The following is a 20589-nucleotide window of genomic DNA, read 5'->3' as shown; positions in this document are numbered from 1 at the left end:
CAAGCTAACGTCTTGAGTCCAAAAGCAAGTTTGCGTCAGACTTAAAATTCCAAAACTAACAAAAAGCACTTAAAAAGCAATTTTCAGCTCTTTGCTGGTCCATAGCTCTTTTTGTTTATGGTACTGCGCCCTCAGGCTTCACAGGAAGGTTGTTTAAATCAAGAAGAGACAGCTCTGTGAGGCCTACACCTACTTAATGATGAGTCAGGTGATCACCAGCGTTATTTATTCTGAGGGGCGTATTAATGTTTGATAGCTATTGAGACATTTCATTCAGAACATACCAGAGGAAAAGTCAAATCGCAGAAGTTTTACTCCAATGAATGACAATTTCCCAAAAGTAAAGCCAAAACATCTTCAGGGTGTCTTTTTAATATTGCCGTTGCACTGTGCGACCATTTTTGACATCATACTGACAAGTTTAAAGGCAAAAAGGTGCGACTGACTCACATTTGGGCGGGTGGGTGTATATGGACGGGACCTTCATACCACAGATCAGTCCGCCAAGCACCACTGTGCAGATGACATCACCAGCCCAAGATGGCAGCACCTGCATCCAGGATATTATGGCTTCATTTTTGTACAGTGGGAGAAAGTGGAAGACGCGTAGTGCAACTTTATATTCAGTCATTGTTTTACACCCACACTGTTACTCATAGAAATACATGTAGGAAACAAGTGGCTCTACTGTACACATGGGCCACACTTCTTCGTATAAACATATTGACAGATATTTTTATTTTGTTCGCGTCTTCCTGGCTATCGTTCTTTATGGCAAAACAGATCGTTCAAACTTTTCAGCTAAGACACAATATGCAAACTCAGCGTGGGTGTACAATCAAATCTCTCATTCAATCTGTTTCAAAGTGCTCTCTTGCCTTCGTAATCAACCATCTAATGACCTCACCTCTGTTCATTTGCCTTAAAGAGGCCACTCGACGCACGTCACATCCATCGGTCACTGGTGGTCGGGGTCAGGCGCCCGGTGCTGTGAGGACGCTCACATGCAGAGAGACGCAGTGAACTGGATTGTGTTGGACTGCTGTGTTTTGTTGTCGCCCGTTCTGTTGCTAATTAAGTTAATCAACTCCTGAGAACTCAATGACGTCTTCGCCACATTTTGGGGCTAGCAGCAGTGTTAAATCATCTTTCATTCTTTGACACTCAAAAGGAGTTTTTTGTGTGTTTTTTTTAAATCAGAGCAGAGCAGATTTAGAGGGGATTATGTGTGGGTGGAGGCAAAAGATGGAAGTAGGTAGGATGAGGAAAATTGTGAAGTGACGTGTGCTCGAGGGGAGATCGACCGCAGAGAGTGTGTTAGTGTATGTGTGTGTGTGTGTGTGTGAGGGGGGACGTGCAAGGTAACTATGGTTGTGGATACCTGCTCCTCCTTCTCCAGCTAGAAATGTGGAAACTTATTTTTTAGAAAAAAACACCTAAACAACAAAGTTTTAGTTTCTGTAGGTTTGACCTAGAAGCACAAAACAATCACGGACTAAAATAGATTCACAGTCTCCTCTTCACCTGCACTGCGTGTCCCTGGACCACAGCAGGGACGTAGATTACAACTGAATTTATCTTTCAATTAATCAATTAGCTGATATATAGAAAATAATGTGGCTACTGTTTTGATAATCTATCAGATGAGATGCAATTAAAGTCCCTATGGTGTCGGGCATATGAGTTCAAATGTGTTAATAAGGGCAGACACAGACTGTTTACAGCAATCATCTTTATCGACAATATACCTCATGAATTGCAATATTGAAAAACACAATGAAATAACTATCGCAGTGACACCAAAATGTTAATATCTTTAAGGTAAAAAAGAAAACAAGACAATCTTTGAGGCAAAGCAACATAAATATGGTGAAGCAAAGTTAGTTTTTAAAAGTACAAGTACCTCAGATTTAGACCTGAGTACTGGAGTAGAATTAGCCACGTTCGACCACTGTGAGAATCTCCCGCCGTACGTTTTTACAATTTTGTGCTCTTGCCACTACATAAGATTTTTCTCCTATCAGCAAACTGCGCGAGTTGGGATCTGGGTTAAAAAGCCTCATTACAGAAAAGAAGTTCACACAATCACAAACAAGAAAACACTAAAATCACCACCAACGGAAAAACCTGAGAGGTTTCCTCCTTCATCTTCGATTGCATGTGCCACCCCCCCTCCCCCCAGAGCATTCTGGCAGCAAACAGCACAGACTGCAGAGGCAATGTTTAGAGAGCGATCGCTTCAGGGCTCATTTCAGATGATTCATCTACTTCATGCCTGTAGGCAAATGTATTTGAAGTGTCCAGTTGAATCTTCCATCTTCCTGTTGATCTGGTTTCTGTTTGTAATGAAGCCGTCACTGAGGCATGACGGAGCGAGGTACTTAGTACTTCACATAAGTAAAGGTATCAATACAAGAGTTTTAAGGTACTGCCATACAAGTTAGAGTCCTGCTTTCAAAATCCTATACAGAAAGAAGTATTCTATTATAGTATTATGATATTATATTAGAGTATTATTAGAAAAAATGTACTGAAAGTATCAATAGAGTGAAATGTCTGATATTTTATCATGAACGATGTTATGATATTATTAAAACCTGATGCATCAACAAGTAAGCAGAATATTACTGTTGAGGTGGAGCAAAATTGTATCTCCTTCATTCACAGCTAGGAAGTACAGTCCAGTCTTTACAGCCCAGGGGTCCTGACCCTCCACAGGGTCACCAGAAATTGGGGGGAAATTGTGATATTTCACTGTTTTATTTTCTGGACAAAGTAACGATCAACTGATTAACCAGATCAGGGGAATCACTGGCAGAGGGAATATCTTTGAAAACAATGATGGAATACTGTCATCACAGTATTCAGTAAAACCTGCAATTATCAGTGGGAAGCAAGTATCGGCCTGTGGACCAAAATGTGTTCCAAATCAACTGTAGGTCACATGATCTAGATACAGTAAAAGGTTCCCATGAATCCCATCAAATGGGACTTTATAACCTCTGATTCCAATCAGAGATTTGCCCAATTGCTGACCCCTGACACGCAACACGTGCTCTCAGAGTTCGCGTCACACCGGTGCTCACTGTTTGGTTTCCTGTGCGTGACCTCTAACCTTCCCGCCTCCCTGAGCAGTGTCCCGACTGTGTCTCCCAGCAGGCAGTGCTGCACGACCACTAGGATGACTGGGAAGACCCAGACCAGCAACGTGACCAACAAGAATGACCCGCGCTCCCTCAACTCCCGCGTCTTCATTGGCAACCTGAACACCGCCGTGGTGACCAAGGCCGACATCGAGGCCATCTTCGCCAAATACGGGAAGATCGTGGGCTGCTCGGTGCACAAGGGCTTCGCCTTCGTCCAGTACGCCAGCGAGAGGAACGCCAGGGCGGCCGTGGCCGGAGAGAATGCCAGGGTCATCGCCGGACAATCGCTAGGTAACGTGGAGCCATAAGGCTGTCGTATTCTGATTCATGTGTTGGTGACGCTTTAGATTACAGCTGACAAATAGCGGTTCAGTGTGAAAGGGCAGCTGCTTTTCATACTCCAGACCAACGCTGGAACAAAGGAGCTTTTCTGCCACATTTTCACATTTGTCTTCCCCTGGTGGTAGTGTACTATCACTGAAAGGTAACCATCACTCTGTCGGCTTATGATGTTATGACAGGACATAAAAGCTTTTATAGATCTTTATCTACCATCAGTTTTTATTCTTAGTTTGATGCTAAAATCCTTAAAGTACATTTACTCAGGCACTTCACTGTACCGTGCAGTTTTTGAGGTACATTTCCATTGAATGCTACTTTATACTTCTACTACACTATCACTTCACAAATCAAGCTCATAAAATATGAGTATATATGAGTAATATATCATTGTTATAGGTTGAACCACCCAAAAGTATTTAAAGTAGTTCAATTAAAATTAGCTCCATCTCCACCACCTCAAACGTTTAACTACCTCTAACATATTAACAATTCAGTTATGAACAACAAAATGCCATTCTATTTCATTAGTACCTTTTAGGAAATATTTTCTTTTCAATACTTATGTAGTTTTAGTTTGACTGCAGGACGTTTACTTTTAATCAAGTGAACGATCTGAATACTTCTTCAAAAGTACATCACTGTGACACAGCATTTTATTATCATTGTAAAAACATGGCCATAAAATATTTTTGTAGCTTCATCCTAGACTTAGCCTGAGGTTTTGTTCCCCAGTAACAACAGAGCACCACTGTACATCACAGTACCCTTTCATTATATAAGAAAGGTTTCCAGTAACTTAAGAAAGTAGTGTCAGTATGATAAATGAATGCCCTCTTAAAAAACTTGAAACCCTTTATTCACTTCTTTTTTGTCTTCTTCCCTTGTATTTAGGTTACAGAGACCCGATAACATATAAATAATACATAATTACAGTCTGTGATCTATAGCATTATCGAGACACCTACATGTAACACCATAGGCTATAGAAGTAGATAAATGAAACATGTTTTAACATAACTGTAACATGATCATTCCCATAATAACAGCCTTTATCTATAGGATTTTTCAATCCCCATTACTGAACACAAAAGCACTGCATAAAAACATATTAAGATTTACTGCAAAAGCAATAAAAACACAATAAGAAACACATATAAAAGCAAGGCAAGAGGCATTAAACTGGGATCGATACCAAAAGTAAAAGCAATTCTAAATAATATGATGTTTAAAATCGAAATATGATACAGATTTAGTGAGCAAGAGACCCTGAAGCATGTTATTTCCAGCTCTTGTTGTCGAATGGCTGAACTCTTACTTTTAATTAATAAAGACCTGGAGTTGCCATCGGTTTATGCTCAAAAGTTCTTTGACAGATTTCAAATTTGATCTGTAAAACCTGAAAAATAACTCTCAGATGGAGAGGTGCAGCCATCGTGAAGATGCTCAGATAGAGAATACATTTTTAGGAGCTAAACACGGCGAGGACACGAGGCGAGCTTGAGGCTAAAGATAAGACTGAAAAGACGAGGCGGGAAAGTGGGACAACAGACAGACAGACAGACAGACAGACAGACAGACAGTATCATGGAGGAAACATTCACAGCACAGTCCTTGTGGGCATTCGGTGGATCCCTGTAAATCTTCCTTATATTACTTATTGATTAGTTCTCAGCCCCCTCCATGGAAAATAAAAGTCCTTCCCGAAGCCCTGCTCTCTCATTAAATATGAATACGAGCGCTGCAGGGTCAAGTCTGTAATTCCGCCCTTGCATTCGCTCAGGTTCATGCATTTTCGGCTGTGAAATGACATGTGGCAGCGCTTAAAACTGTGAGGATGAGGAGTGTTCACAGTGGTGATTGGCTCTATAATGACTTTACTCGAGAACTTTTTATTTTATTAACGTATTATTTTGTTGAAACTTATGACTGATTCTATGAATCTTTAAGCTAGATTCTCTCTCAAGTGGCAGGCCTGTGTGGCTGGGTTTTATTTTTGGTAGTTTTGGTAACGATTTCTATTGGTAATGATTACATTGTGATTACAGTGTTAATCGCTAAGACCTGTTGACAATAGTGCAAAATAGACTAAATTCATACGGAGTCACACAGTCAGATATGTTTGTAATCAACCCCAACAGAAACCAAACTTATTTCAGAGAAAAAGTGAAGGCTCAAAGTGAAATTATTATGCAAACCATCCGTTTTACCGACCAACATCCTGGTACCTTATGCTGTATAGTTTCACTCACATCATGTTCTCCCGTTCTGTGGAGGTGTGTTAACTTTATGTTTGTCCTCTGAATAAAGTCTTTGACAGATCTGGTTGAGCTGTTGGCATCTGGCTGAACAGTTTTTTGGGTTGTTTTGTTTTTTTAACCTTGTAACGTGGAAGAGGAGACGGATGAACCTGAAATAACTTTCCACAATAAAACTCAAAAGCTCGAGCACAGAGACAGTTTTAGGGTCTCTGTTTACAACCACGCGGGGCGTCCGACTGCTCGTCTTTCTCCCTGTCCGACCAGATACCAGTCTTGAACGGAATAGTTTGACTTATTAATTTGACTTAGGCTTGTTTGCCTTTTTGCAAGGAGTTAGATGAGAAGATTGATTCAACGCTTATGTCTGTACACTAGGTATGAGGCCGCTATAGATCCAGGATATGATTACGTTAACTGAGCATAAAGACAGGACTTTTTGAGCTGATTGCTCACGAGAAAAATTCCCCTTCATAAAAAAATGCAGTTTCATGCCCCCACACCACAGAAATATTCCCACAGTTGTCAACACATATTCACACGTGTGTCCCGCCTGCGTCACTGCTTCCACTTGCAGATCGCTCCTCTCATTCTTATGCACACTGACAGACCGCAACACAGTTACATTTCTGTAATTAACACAACAGCAACATGGTTGTTTTTTCCCAACAGAGAGGAAGGTCCCTTGATGACGTCTAGCTGAGAAGATCTGTAGGCTAAACAAAAAACGCAGTGAAAGCTAAAATCATACTGAGCACAACTTTATAAATGAAACTAAACTGAGATATTTGTTTGCGGAGCGTTTCATATTGCAGCCCTTGACAACGTTCCTCTAGCACTGAATGTCTGCGGACACACAACAGGACATTCTATGAATTCAATATATTAACACAAGCGCGTCAGAGGTAAAGCGTAGGTGCCTACAGAAATTTCTCTCCTGAGGAAATGATCTGTTTTTCTGCTTTTATTCAGCTGCCCCTGCGAAATTTAACCCTCAACGCCTCATCTTTTAAACATGAACCCTACATTCAATTAAACTCTGGACCTGTATTGCCAGAGGTGGGAGCAGTCGACACGAGATGTGAATCCTTGATATTTTCTCGAACACATTCCTCTCTTATTAAATCACGCACCGCGAGGAGTGACATGAAGGACGAGTGTGCAAAAGGTGAGAGACGTGACGGGAGGGGTCACGGGGGTCAGATTCAAACCCGTAATGCCCTGGGTACACAGCGAGCTGCTTCAGTCTTCTGTCTCCACAAAGGTCCCACGCTTGAGCTGGTTTAATAGCCGTGAGACACTGAAGCTCCAGCGACTCAATTTAATTCCTCCAGACACGACTGGATTGCCGACGCAATGATTTTAAGTAGTTCATGGAAATAAAAGTGACATTCAATCACACTGGTGCTTGGCCCTGAGACAGCACCTACTTACATCCTGATGAAGATGTCTGCTGTTGATGAAGAGCAAAGGGCAGGGGTTTTTATTCCCTTTTTAACCAACTCAGCATTTCCACTCATATGCTCTGCTTATGTGGATAAAATCTGGACATAGATCTATTGATATTTTAAGGCACATTTTTGTAAGCCAGTGTTTGGTTTGAGGGTTCATGTGTGACTTCTGTCTGCTTTGGTCTTTGAGCGCCTCCCTGTGGTTGACATGTTTACTGCAGAACATATCAAACCACAGGTAGATGAGGCTGATTTGTTTTCTAACAAAGTCTTGGAAAATCGGTGGCAAGGTTTAGAAAAATATTTGAACATATTTGAGTTTGAGACCGTTTTTTGTTTGTTTCCAAACATTTTTTTTACAGGTCTAAATCTTGAATTTTCTAAGAGTCTGCTTGTACAGAATACTCTTTAAAACATGAGGTTAACAACAAGTGCTTCATATTCGTCAAGGCAAATCAATGGTGAGTAACAAGTCAGACATCAAATCAATACAGAAACCAGTTTGGTTGATTAAAAGCAATTTTTCAAATTTGATCATTATGTATTAAAACTGTGTCTGAGACATTAACTGGAGCTCTCTCCGCCAAGGAGGTTGTTTTTGGCCTCTTTGCTGAAACACTCATGAATTTTCCATCTGCATGAACACTAGATGGTGCGACGACATAAATTCTGGGACATATTGTCCCTCAGCATGTGTGATTCATTTGTATCCTCAGTAGTCGAACTCATGCAGGGATCGCCTGCGCAGAAAATTCAACCATGTTCTTACATTTGTCTTTTTAATGCCATGATAAGTGAGAGTCAAGGACTTAAATTTGCTTCAAAATTGAACCTGGAATAATCATCTTGAATAAAAACTCATCCCAGACACATGGAGTGTGCTTTAGCTTTTGCTGCCTTTTTAATATTTCTCCTTCAAAATGAGACAGCGGTTGAATACACTGGCAGTGATCGGCCTTTTCGCGACGAATCCTTTGCAGGCAGCTTCTATCTTTCATGAGATTTTAGCTTCCTGTCTTTTTCTTACCGAGAACAAAGAAGCTGGGGAGATATTAAGATGTCACGCTACGCCGTGAGACAGCTGCAAACCCCCGTGTCAGTGTAATTAGATATTACAATTACAAGGCTTCATCCATAACAGAGTCCAAATGCTGCAACAGCTGGGGAATCAGTAGGCTGCTACCCCCCCGGGCGCCCTGCTTTTTCAATCTGTCTCATAAGTCCGCAGCCCATCCACTTTAAATGAAATCTAAAAGACAAAGAGATGAATGGGAGACAGTGGTGATAGTAAGCTGATTTGCCCGTCCAATGGATGGAATCCTATATTCGTCTGGTGAGGAAACTGGTGAGGGACTTGACTTGAATATCAAATGAATGTCACTGACCTATGACCTTCTTCCTAATTTGCTCATAAACTTGCTTTAGTGTGGGACTTTTCTAGGCAAAGAAATTACTTCACCTCTTTTTTTAAAATTTTTATCGCGAAATACTAATTTTAATCCATACACCCTGAACCTCTCCTCTTTACTTATTTATCTATTTAAACCATGAAGCCAAAATACGCTTTGTTGAAATGAACATCATTACTTAGTTAATAGTTTAACGAGACAATACAGATACATACATGTTGGAAAAAGAGATGCAATAGATGTAATGTATACAAGATTTTTATTGTCAAATTTGTAACTTGGATAAAACAGTACAAACCAGTAAAAAACAGAATGTGCAAGTGAATATGCATATTCACTTGTCAATGGATGTATTCAACATGACTGTGTATGTATTGACATATTAATGTAAAATGTATTTGTGAGAGTATATGTTGTATGCATGTTCTGTGTGTGTGTGTGTGACCAACAAATTCCTTTTAAAACTTTTCCTCATTCCTCATTGTTTTGTTTAAAGTCGCACTATTCCATATTTTCATGGTAAAATTGGGTCACAACATTTACCCAGAGAGAGAATTGTAACTCGACTCACCTACTCCTCTCAGCTCTAGTCTGTGTTTTATTGTCTTTCAGCTCTTTGCACCAAACAACAGACAGGCAGAGTAAAGAAACCAGCTGGAGAACATACATTTACTGTAAATGTTTACTTTCACCGATGACTGTACATAAAGATGGATGGCGTGACGTGATCACCCCCTGGTGGCTGGTTGCAGTATAGGTCATAAACCCCTCTGCATGTCAGAGTCAAACTAAAAAACTAAAGTATATAAAAGAAAAAAGAATAGAGGTTTGGTTTCAATTAGTTTAATTAATTACCCTGTTCATTTTGTGACTGTTGGGTTGTGTGGGAACTTGTAATAAGCATTTTTCCCTATTTTCTGACATTTATTTGACCAAATGATTAGAAAATAATGAGTAGATGAATCAATAATGAATCTCTAGCTGCCTACACACAATAGTTACTCTACAGGCAAACTCTTGAATTGGAGTTATTGAAGACCAAATAAATAAGTAATTAAAAGTTCATGTATTTATTCACCAGGCTTTTACCAGCCTGCAGTAGGTAAAAAAAGAAAATATAAATTAAGTATTAAATATTGTAAAACAAACTTAGATTTGTGATTCACACAACATCCAGCTTGAATTTCGTGCTCCCTGTGTTTCACTTTAACCCTTTGAGCTCAAACCTGTCGTATACGACAGGAAATACGTCAAGTTATAAAAGTTCTCATCAAATTTGATCAGTTAATGCCACTTACGGTTTGTTTTGACGAAATGCCAAGGCTTGCGCCGTTCCGTGCGATCATGGTCCTTTCAGAAGATTCGTAGTGCGGCCTGGAACGTCAGTATCTTTTCGGAGACTTTGTACAACATGTCCATGGTGATAAATCCAACATTGAATGACTTTTAGGATCATTTTTATCACGTTTTTCAAGACGTAAAATACAACTCTTGTTGTTAGCGGACTTCTAGTCGTCCATTTTACATCCACGTTGAGCAATCAGAGGCTTCGTTTCCGACTTTGTACCAATCAGACGCTGTGTTGTTGACTGGTCGAAAATTTTTGAAGAAAGACAAAGATTTTACACCGAAAAGAGGACCTCTCACTCTGACCTGACTGTAACATTAGAGGGTTGAAGTTTGGGAAGCGTTATTACTCTAGTTTAGTTTTTAAGGCGAAACGCAGGGGGACTATTCGGGAGCCATTTTTTCCACCCTTACCATCCACAAAGAATCATAATCCTCTAATATCTCATCGCTTAATCTCTGCGACGCTGTTGTTGAATTTGTGCTGCTGCCGTTGGAGCAGAGTGGAGTATCAGAGGCGAAGAGTTCCACACCCCCCCTGAAATAGTTTGACAAATGGTTTGGTCCTGAGGCTGCTCGGCTGTGAGTCTGCAGCTCGAGGAGTGCAGAGGCAGTCGGTCTAGTTTTTTGGAGAGAGAAAAAAGACTCAAGGGGACAGAAGAGAAAAGGGAAATCGTCCACAGCAGAGCATCTCGCCGTTTCCTCCTGCTCGACATGACCATGTACAAAGGCAGGCGTCGCAACCAGAGATGTGAGTATGATGAGAGACGTCAATCACTGAGCACAGATGAGCTGAAGTTAATGCTTTAACAGTTTGCTTTGGTTTGGTTCTGTATGTAGGACGACTGCCAGCCATTTCTATTGTGCTTTCAAATTTGGGTAAATGATAAAAAAGTATGGAGCTTCAATTTATCAAGTGTAAATGAGATGGATTTAATAAAAAAAAAAAATGTAATTCTTTATTGAGCAAAGAATGACAATAGATATTCATAAATATTCATAGAGGCTTGTTGAGAAATGTTAAGATATATAGGTTATACTGTGTGACGGTGTTTTTTGTTTTTTTCTGTTGTCTGTCATTTGACTAAAATCAGTGTCCACTGCACTGTGCTTCTTTTTTCTGGTCAGCAACTGCATGCAGGCTAAATCTGAAATTTGATCTAAGATAAGATTAAAAAAATAATCTGGTATATCTGGGTATTACGGCAGCCTAGAGAGAGAGCATGAGTACAGGGTGAGAATAGAATGAAATAGAATAAGATTGTTATAAAATGGAGTAAAAATATTTGACATCTATATCAAACAATTAGACACAGAATACACAAATTTCCTGTCGTGAAGGTACAATACCATCTCAGGTTGCAGAGATGTACGTAGCAGGAAGTCAGAGATTGTAATAATATGATTTTTTTGAAAAAATCATCCTTATTTTACCTTAAGATGTACTGTGAACTGTTGCTTTGTAATAATAATAATAATAATCAATTTCATTTGCTTAAAGCAATTTCAAAGTGTAGTTTTAATGGATTATAGGTAATGATGCAGATCATTAGAGCTGCAATGATTACTCGATTAAAAAATTCACTGAATTGATTTACTGATTATTCGTTTGAGACAGGATAAAATGCCAAAACATTCACTGGTTCCAGCTGACTGAGGACTTGATGCATTTTCTTCATCATGTTGTGAATATGTTACTTTAAATGAAATCTAAAAGACAAAGAGATGAATGGGAGACAGTGGTGATAGTAAGCTGATTTGCCCGTCCAATGGATGGAATCCTATATTCGTCTGGTGAGGAAACTGGTGAGGGACTTGACTTGAATATCAAATGAATGTCACTGACCTATGACCTTCTTCCTAATTTGCTCATAAACTTGCTTTAGTGTGGGACTTTTCTAGGCAAAGAAATTACTTCACCTCTTTTTTTAAAATTTTTATCGCGAAATACTAATTTTAATCCATACACCCTGAACCTCTCCTCTTTACTTATTTATCTATTTAAACCATGAAGCCAAAATACGCTTTGTTGAAATGAACATCATTACTTAGTTAATAGTTTAACGAGACAATACAGATACATACATGTTGGAAAAAGAGATGCAATAGATGTAATGTATACAAGATTTTTATTGTCAAATTTGTAACTTGGATAAAACAGTACAAACCAGTAAAAAACAGAATGTGCAAGTGAATATGCATATTCACTTGTCAATGGATGTATTCAACATGACTGTGTATGTATTGACATATTAATGTAAAATGTATTTGTGAGAGTATATGTTGTATGCATGTTCTGTGTGTGTGTGTGTGACCAACAAATTCCTTTTAAAACTTTTCCTCATTCCTCATTGTTTTGTTTAAAGTCGCACTATTCCATATTTTCATGGTAAAATTGGGTCACAACATTTACCCAGAGAGAGAATTGTAACTCGACTCACCTACTCCTCTCAGCTCTAGTCTGTGTTTTATTGTCTTTCAGCTCTTTGCACCAAACAACAGACAGGCAGAGTAAAGAAACCAGCTGGAGAACATACATTTACTGTAAATGTTTACTTTCACCGATGACTGTACATAAAGATGGATGGCGTGACGTGATCACCCCCTGGTGGCTGGTTGCAGTATAGGTCATAAACCCCTCTGCATGTCAGAGTCAAACTAAAAAACTAAAGTATATAAAAGAAAAAAGAATAGAGGTTTGGTTTCAATTAGTTTAATTAATTACCCTGTTCATTTTGTGACTGTTGGGTTGTGTGGGAACTTGTAATAAGCATTTTTCCCTATTTTCTGACATTTATTTGACCAAATGATTAGAAAATAATGAGTAGATGAATCAATAATGAATCTCTAGCTGCCTACACACAATAGTTACTCTACAGGCAAACTCTTGAATTGGAGTTATTGAAGACCAAATAAATAAGTAATTAAAAGTTCATGTATTTATTCACCAGGCTTTTACCAGCCTGCAGTAGGTAAAAAAAGAAAATATAAATTAAGTATTAAATATTGTAAAACAAACTTAGATTTGTGATTCACACAACATCCAGCTTGAATTTCGTGCTCCCTGTGTTTCACTTTAACCCTTTGAGCTCAAACCTGTCGTATACGACAGGAAATACGTCAAGTTATAAAAGTTCTCATCAAATTTGATCAGTTAATGCCACTTACGGTTTGTTTTGACGAAATGCCAAGGCTTGCGCCGTTCCGTGCGATCATGGTCCTTTCAGAAGATTCGTAGTGCGGCCTGGAACGTCAGTATCTTTTCGGAGACTTTGTACAACATGTCCATGGTGATAAATCCAACATTGAATGACTTTTAGGATCATTTTTATCACGTTTTTCAAGACGTAAAATACAACTCTTGTTGTTAGCGGACTTCTAGTCGTCCATTTTACATCCACGTTGAGCAATCAGAGGCTTCGTTTCCGACTTTGTACCAATCAGACGCTGTGTTGTTGACTGGTCGAAAATTTTTGAAGAAAGACAAAGATTTTACACCGAAAAGAGGACCTCTCACTCTGACCTGACTGTAACATTAGAGGGTTGAAGTTTGGGAAGCGTTATTACTCTAGTTTAGTTTTTAAGGCGAAACGCAGGGGGACTATTCGGGAGCCATTTTTTCCACCCTTACCATCCACAAAGAATCATAATCCTCTAATATCTCATCGCTTAATCTCTGCGACGCTGTTGTTGAATTTGTGCTGCTGCCGTTGGAGCAGAGTGGAGTATCAGAGGCGAAGAGTTCCACACCCCCCCCTGAAATAGTTTGACAAATGGTTTGGTCCTGAGGCTGCTCGGCTGTGAGTCTGCAGCTCGAGGAGTGCAGAGGCAGTCGGTCTAGTTTTTTGGAGAGAGAAAAAAGACTCAAGGGGACAGAAGAGAAAAGGGAAATCGTCCACAGCAGAGCATCTCGCCGTTTCCTCCTGCTCGACATGACCATGTACAAAGGCAGGCGTCGCAACCAGAGATGTGAGTATGATGAGAGACGTCAATCACTGAGCACAGATGAGCTGAAGTTAATGCTTTAACAGTTTGCTTTGGTTTGGTTCTGTATGTAGGACGACTGCCAGCCATTTCTATTGTGCTTTCAAATTTGGGTAAATGATAAAAAAGTATGGAGCTTCAATTTATCAAGTGTAAATGAGATGGATTTAATAAAAAAAAAAAATGTAATTCTTTATTGAGCAAAGAATGACAATAGATATTCATAAATATTCATAGAGGCTTGTTGAGAAATGTTAAGATATATAGGTTATACTGTGTGACGGTGTTTTTTGTTTTTTTCTGTTGTCTGTCATTTGACTAAAATCAGTGTCCACTGCACTGTGCTTCTTTTTTCTGGTCAGCAACTGCATGCAGGCTAAATCTGAAATTTGATCTAAGATAAGATAAAAAAAATAATCTGGTATATCTGGGTATTACGGCAGCCTAGAGAGAGAGCATGAGTACAGGGTGAGAATAGAATGAAATAGAATAAGATTGTTATAAAATGGAGTAAAAATATTTGACATCTATATCAAACAATTAGACACAGAATACACAAATTTCCTGTCGTGAAGGTGCAATACCATCTCAGGTTGCAGAGATGTACGTAGCAGGAAGTCAGAGATTGTAATAATATGATTTTTTTGAAAAAATCATCCTTATTTTACCTTAAGATGTACTGTGAACTGTTGCTTTGTAATAATAATAATAATAATCAATTTCATTTGCTTAAAGCAATTTCAAAGTGTAGTTTTAATGGATTATAGGTAATGATGCAGATCATTAGAGCTGCAATGATTACTCGATTAAAAAATTCACTGAATTGATTTACTGATTATTCGTTTGAGACAGGATAAAATGCCAAAACATTCACTGGTTCCAGCTGACTGAGGACTTGATGCATTTTCTTCATCATGTTGTGAATATGACTGCACACTGAATATCTGTGGGGTTTGGACTATTGGTTGAACACAAGCAACACATTTGTATACATCACCTGGGGCGCTAGTGAATCATAACAGGCATTTTTCACTGTTTTCTGACTTTTTTTTTTTTTTTTTAGATCCGTGGATTTATTAAAAAATGAAACAAATCTTTGGTTGCGGCTGAACAAATCATACAGGATATTCATTAATGTGCCAGGCTAATATGGTAATAATTTATGAATCCTTTTTTATCTGTTTTTTTTGGGGGGGGGGGGGGCTTTCACAGGAAACGTGGGAGAGACTCATTTTTCTCTTGTGATTTGATCACAGGCGGGACAGTGCTGCCTGAAAGGCGTAATCTAATTTTGTGACTGCAGTTAGTATTAAAAATTAGAGTGGTTTTGTGAGTGGAAAAGTTATGTTGTTAGAAAGCACTGCAGTGGTGCTTGTGAGCAATGTACTGTACTGTGTCTCCGGGTGCAAATGGCAGCTCCAGGTGTGTGTGTGTGTGTGTGTGTGTTTGTGTGTATGTGTGTGTGTGTGTGTGTGTGTGTGTGTGTGTGTGTGTGTGTGTGTGTGTGTGTGTGTGTGTGTGTGTGTGTGTGTGCACCTGTGATGCAGAATGTTGAATGAAAGATTTTAGCTTGGGTAGCATTTGTGGGTGAATGAATAATTAATACATCTTATATTAACATCTACTGTATATGTACTGATTCCTGATAATTTGCAAATGTTCATGAATCAGTACATATACAGCAGTTTTTTTGCATTTCAATTCTTTTTATTCATACTTCTTAAAATATCCCAAATAGGGCTGCAACTAATTTTCATTAGTTATGTCTCTGACAACATGATGGGACGTCTGTTCTACAGTGATGCAGCCAGGGTCATAAGGTAATGGTTTAAACTAGCAATGTGTTCATATGTAGATATGAACTTCCTATAAAGGACATGAGTGTGTTTTGTGCAGCACCACTGTTTGTGTGGATGCCAATTGAATAATCACAGAAGTTTTGTACAACATTGTAATTTGCCAAATAAATAAAAGACTAAAGACTAAGAGCTGATCGTAACTGTCACATGACCGGTTCACACATCACATGACAGCTTCTCCCAAGAAGGGGAGGGTTAGAAAATATAGATGTGGTTTAAAGGAAAGTCTGAAAAGTGAATTTTAGTCTAGTGGGAGGAACATGTTTTTTCCCGCTTTCATATCCTTCTTATCTTCTCACAACTGGTCGGGTTTAACTTTTGCTGGACCCACTGGTTGGGAACCAAAGTCTTTTCCAATTGATCTAATATCAAAATAGTCCTCCAACTCATATGACAAAACTATATGCCGCGGAGTGTTTCCACAGTCCGCTCGTGAATGAGGAGGCAGATGTACAAGTTCGAGCAGGTGGCAGCAGTAGGTTTGTTTTTCCAGCTGCTTGCACAGATTAGCGAGCGTACGGTTATGTGGAAGTGATGGACGGGCTCTGTGGGTTTAAGTGCTTCAAAGCGTAGCAGTTAAGAGCCACAAACTGACATCATTTGATCATAAGATTAAAATCATAGGACGCCAAAACAGAAAAGGAGGATGAGTGCAGTAACAGCTCAGGAGAGATGAAAGACCGAATTACCGCGGGCTACGGCGATATGCTCATTATGATTTAATGCAAAAATCAACAGGAGCCAATATTGGGATGAGCCACAGCAGCATCATAATTTTATCTTCCGTACTGGTGGTTCGTGCCTTTGGATTTAACAACATTCACCTACTATTTGTTGAATTCCCGGTGCAATAAATTGATTTCATCCAACCCGAAAATTTAGCGCCACATTTTAACATCACGTTCTCCTGAATGGACCATAACTCAGCGGAAAATGATTTTTATTGGATGCTCCGGGGTTTAGGGACGAGTTGCCAAAATGTATGCGCTGCCAAGTAGCCATTTTCCTTAAGAGGGCGAAAGAGCAAACGTACAAGAAATGAATTAAAGGAAAGACAGGCTGTCAGGCAATTATTCCATGTCCCGTCCATAACAAAAACTGTTAACGCCTCGAGGTGCTCGTCCTGATGGGATCAGTCGAGACATAATACACTTTAGATCTGGGCATGTACGCAGCTCAGACAAAGCAGTAATTTAAATAGATGTTTTGGGAAGTCTGGATGTCTGGGCGCTTGCCAAATGAATTTTCTCCCTGCGTACTGTATATGGTATAGGATTTTAACATACAAAATTGACTCACAGAAAGACGTCTGTACTTAATTTTGGACTAATGAAAACATAATATCTTCATATCTTTTGATGTCATATTCTGATTGGTAGATTTGCAGACATGGGTGGTAGCAGCAGTCACACTGAGATCTTCATTCTGAATTTATGAGACTGAATTTTGCTACAGGAGATTATTACTTTTAGCTGAGGTCTAGAGCAAGTCAAGACAGTTCCACAAAAATAAAGATTTATTCTAATGCTCAGAATTTAGCCCCCTAGCCCTCGGACTGACTGAGGACTCATTAAGGACCGTGTTTCCACGGTGACACTCAGTGACACCTGCTGACCAGTGGCACCAAATGACCAAAAAGATTAAAAAAAAACATGGCACATCCTCACGTCATAATCTGAGCTTTGACACCTTTATGGAGCAACCAGTGAGAATAGAACCAGTTTTCAGAGAATGCTGTAACCTGTTGGATTTATACAGCCATGAAAACATCTGCCTGTCAGTTTTCTTCTTCTTTTAGTTCAATTGGCGAGACTCACCTAGAATTTAAGGTGCATTACATTCATCCACCAATGTTGGAGTGAACAAAATCCCAAGATTCAAAACTTCTACAGAAAATGATTAACATTGTCAGTCATGTTTCTTTGTCCAGCAGTTTGTGCAGCAGAATAACTGATGTAGATGATGTAGTTTCTCAATTAATTCCGGTAAAACATTTTAGTATTTAATAGGTCTTTAATTTACCCAGAATTAGTTTTAGTTGTTTTTGTAGTTAACAAGTGAAGTGGATGAATCTCTCACACACACACACACACACACACACACACACACACACACGCACACACACACACACACACACACACACACACACACACACACACACACAGAGACACAGAGACACACACACACACACACACTAATGCATATGTAGTAGGTGCAGGCTGTGCACATACCCAGACACACATTTGCTTTCTGCGCCTGTCACTCATCCTGCCCTGCCGGAGGAAAACACACTCATGTGTAATAAAAAGAGGAAGTCGACTTTGCCCTTGAGTCAAGACGGGAGATTAAAGTCGTCCCTGTCAGATTTACAGGGTGCGAGAACACGATGTAGATTGAATCTGTGACCGCTGTCGTGTAGGATGTCTTCCTAGTCGCACATTTGTATTCACAGAGGTGCCCGGATGATCTCTTAATCAAATACTGTTCACCTGCTCTCGGGATGCGGGGAGCAGCAGAGATTGGGATTGTTATGTGCCAGAGGTGATGGTTTGACTTTGCCTGCCAAAAGATTATGTTTAGGCATCAATTTCAGGGGCGACATGTTTCATCTCGGTTCTCTCCTGAGCCAATTTAAAACCCCACTTACCTCTTCTGCCATAATGGCACAGAGAGCACTAGTTAAAACATTGATAACAACTTCAACTCCAAACAATTACCATTACACATTTCCTACGAGCCCTGGATGAAGGAAGACACCAAGTTAAAAGGCCCATTTGCTTTGTAAAGTCTTTTCCAATGTATTGTTACCAATGGGGAAAACCACAGTCAATGAAATGACATTCTGCTTTACAGTTATTTGTAGAGCTTAACCGATACAGTGTCTAAAGTGCATTAGATACTGTTTCTGTGTTGACCTACACCTGCCTCATATTCACATGCATGAACTCACTCTGTCTCTGAAGTGCCTTGCTCAAATACACCTTGACAACAATGTCCCATAGCAACAGCTTCATCTGTGGTTAACATTTTAACCAGTCCCGAAAAGAAAAAAAACTCTCACCTCTCAGGAGTCAGGAGGTTTTACATGTGTCTCACTTTTCATGTCGTCTGTGCATTTGTTTCGATGTTATTCTGCTGCAGCCAAGTTGCTAATAATGGCTTCAGCATAAAGTAAAGTTTTTATATTCCCCCTCAGTGCGATGCTGCATACAATTTACAATATCAATCAAGCCTTAAGTGGCTATTGCTAAGCAACGCAGTCTCTATCTCCAGCACCAACTTTCTTTATAGACACACACACACACACACACACAAACAAGTCTGTCTGCAAATCACATACACTCACACGCGCATTCGTGCCATTTGTGTATATGATTATTATAATGACTGTAATTAATCAGATGCTCAGTGTGTGTCTGTCGTGGGTGTGGAGGGGTTTGGGGTGGCAATGCTCATTTTAGAGTGCTTTTTAGTGCCCCTCTCTCTCTTTAATGACCCCAGCAGGGGACCAAAGGAGAGCAGGCTTTACAATGTGAATCATTCCTCACATCTTCTTGGAGCATAATGATAATGATACAGCTGTCCCCGTGCACCTGAGAGCTACTAATACATCCCCAATCCATTAGTCCATTAGGGAGAGTGAGGGGTGGAAGGTAGGGGGTGATGAGACAGAAAGACGGAGGGAAAGTGTGTACTCAAAACACAGCACCACAGGTAAGCTCCGGACCATGTGGTGGAAGATCCAGACACAGATGCAGCTGCAGGAGTGTGTGTGCGTGTTTGTGTGTGATCTTGTGCACTGTAGTGTGAGATACTTTGCATTCTTTCAAATTCACAAGCGCAGCACATTAACCTTGGGGCTCGAGATTTCATTATCAGCCCCTGCAACACTTTCCGCGAACTGACTCAACCTCGGCTCCTGTCATGACATTTGCTACGGCGCGATCCCCAGGGCAGTTGATGCAAAGCTGATGTTTTATCTGCGCAACTTTTTTCGAGGCTGTCAAGGGGTGACTCATTCCTCAAACGGGGATCTGTGGCGCTTTTGTCAGTGCGAGCCTGTGTCTATAGGTGTGCGCGCGTGGGAAGGAGGTGTTTGATATTTGTTTGCGTTTTTAGTGTATGACCTTGAGCTGCACTCAAGGCTGATTGAGCTGAGTTTGAGCAAAAGCGGCGACGACAACCCGACTGACTAAATGCAGTGATACCTGGCGGTTTACGCTCGAGGGCTCTTGGCAAGTAGAAGGGGCCGTCAGTCACAGGAAGAGTCCTGAGGTGCGTATAGATGAGTCACAAAAGTCCACTAATGCATTTGAAGGGAGTAAGAAAAGGAGTTTGAACGATGTCTCAGTTCTCTCAAGGGCCTTAAAACAAGAGCCCAAGAATTTTTGGGGGCTGATGCCGATACCAATATTCGTGAGTAAAAAATATTGAATACCCATATCTCGGCCGATATATACAGTATATTCAAAAAATGGCAAGGATTTCTAAGACGCTGTCATCATATACTTTTCACAATGGCTTGAGTTTTGATATTGTACTGTTAAACCATAAACTTAATTAAAATAAATATAAAGGAGAAAAGAAAACACAAATGCAACCAAACAGGTAGTACAGGTAGATAGAAATAAAAAACATTTTCGTAACATAAAATGTGAACATAAATGCACATTTTCTCTGTAGCAATTCAAGTTTTCATATCGGCAGATATCAGTAAACATAAACACAGATACTGATATGTCTATGAAAGGCTCATATCAGCCGATATTATCCCACTAAAATGTCTCTTCAAACAA

General features: G+C 39.8%; 1 protein-coding gene across 2 annotated transcripts in view; it reads left to right on the top strand.

Annotated features, from left to right (window-relative positions):
• Window positions 1-20589, top strand: part of LOC118311655 (RNA-binding Raly-like protein) — a 36612-nt gene that overhangs the window by 9174 nt on the left and 6849 nt on the right. The window contains exon 2 of one of the 2 annotated variants that reach the window (XM_035635673.1): window positions 3160-3437. In XM_035635673.1, the coding sequence (XP_035491566.1) occupies window positions 3182-3437 (256 nt within the window). In that variant the 5' untranslated portion in view covers window positions 3160-3181. Of the gene's footprint in view, window positions 1-3156; window positions 3438-20589 lie in introns of both variants that reach the window. The other variant, XM_035635674.1, reaches the window with a different exon arrangement.

The sequence above is a fragment of the Scophthalmus maximus genome, chromosome 5, assembly GCF_022379125.1.
Source record: "Scophthalmus maximus strain ysfricsl-2021 chromosome 5, ASM2237912v1, whole genome shotgun sequence".
Lineage (NCBI taxonomy): Eukaryota > Metazoa > Chordata > Actinopteri > Pleuronectiformes > Scophthalmidae > Scophthalmus > Scophthalmus maximus.
The sequence above is the reverse complement of the archived record's forward strand: the minus strand, read 5'-3'. Positions and strand labels throughout refer to the sequence as shown.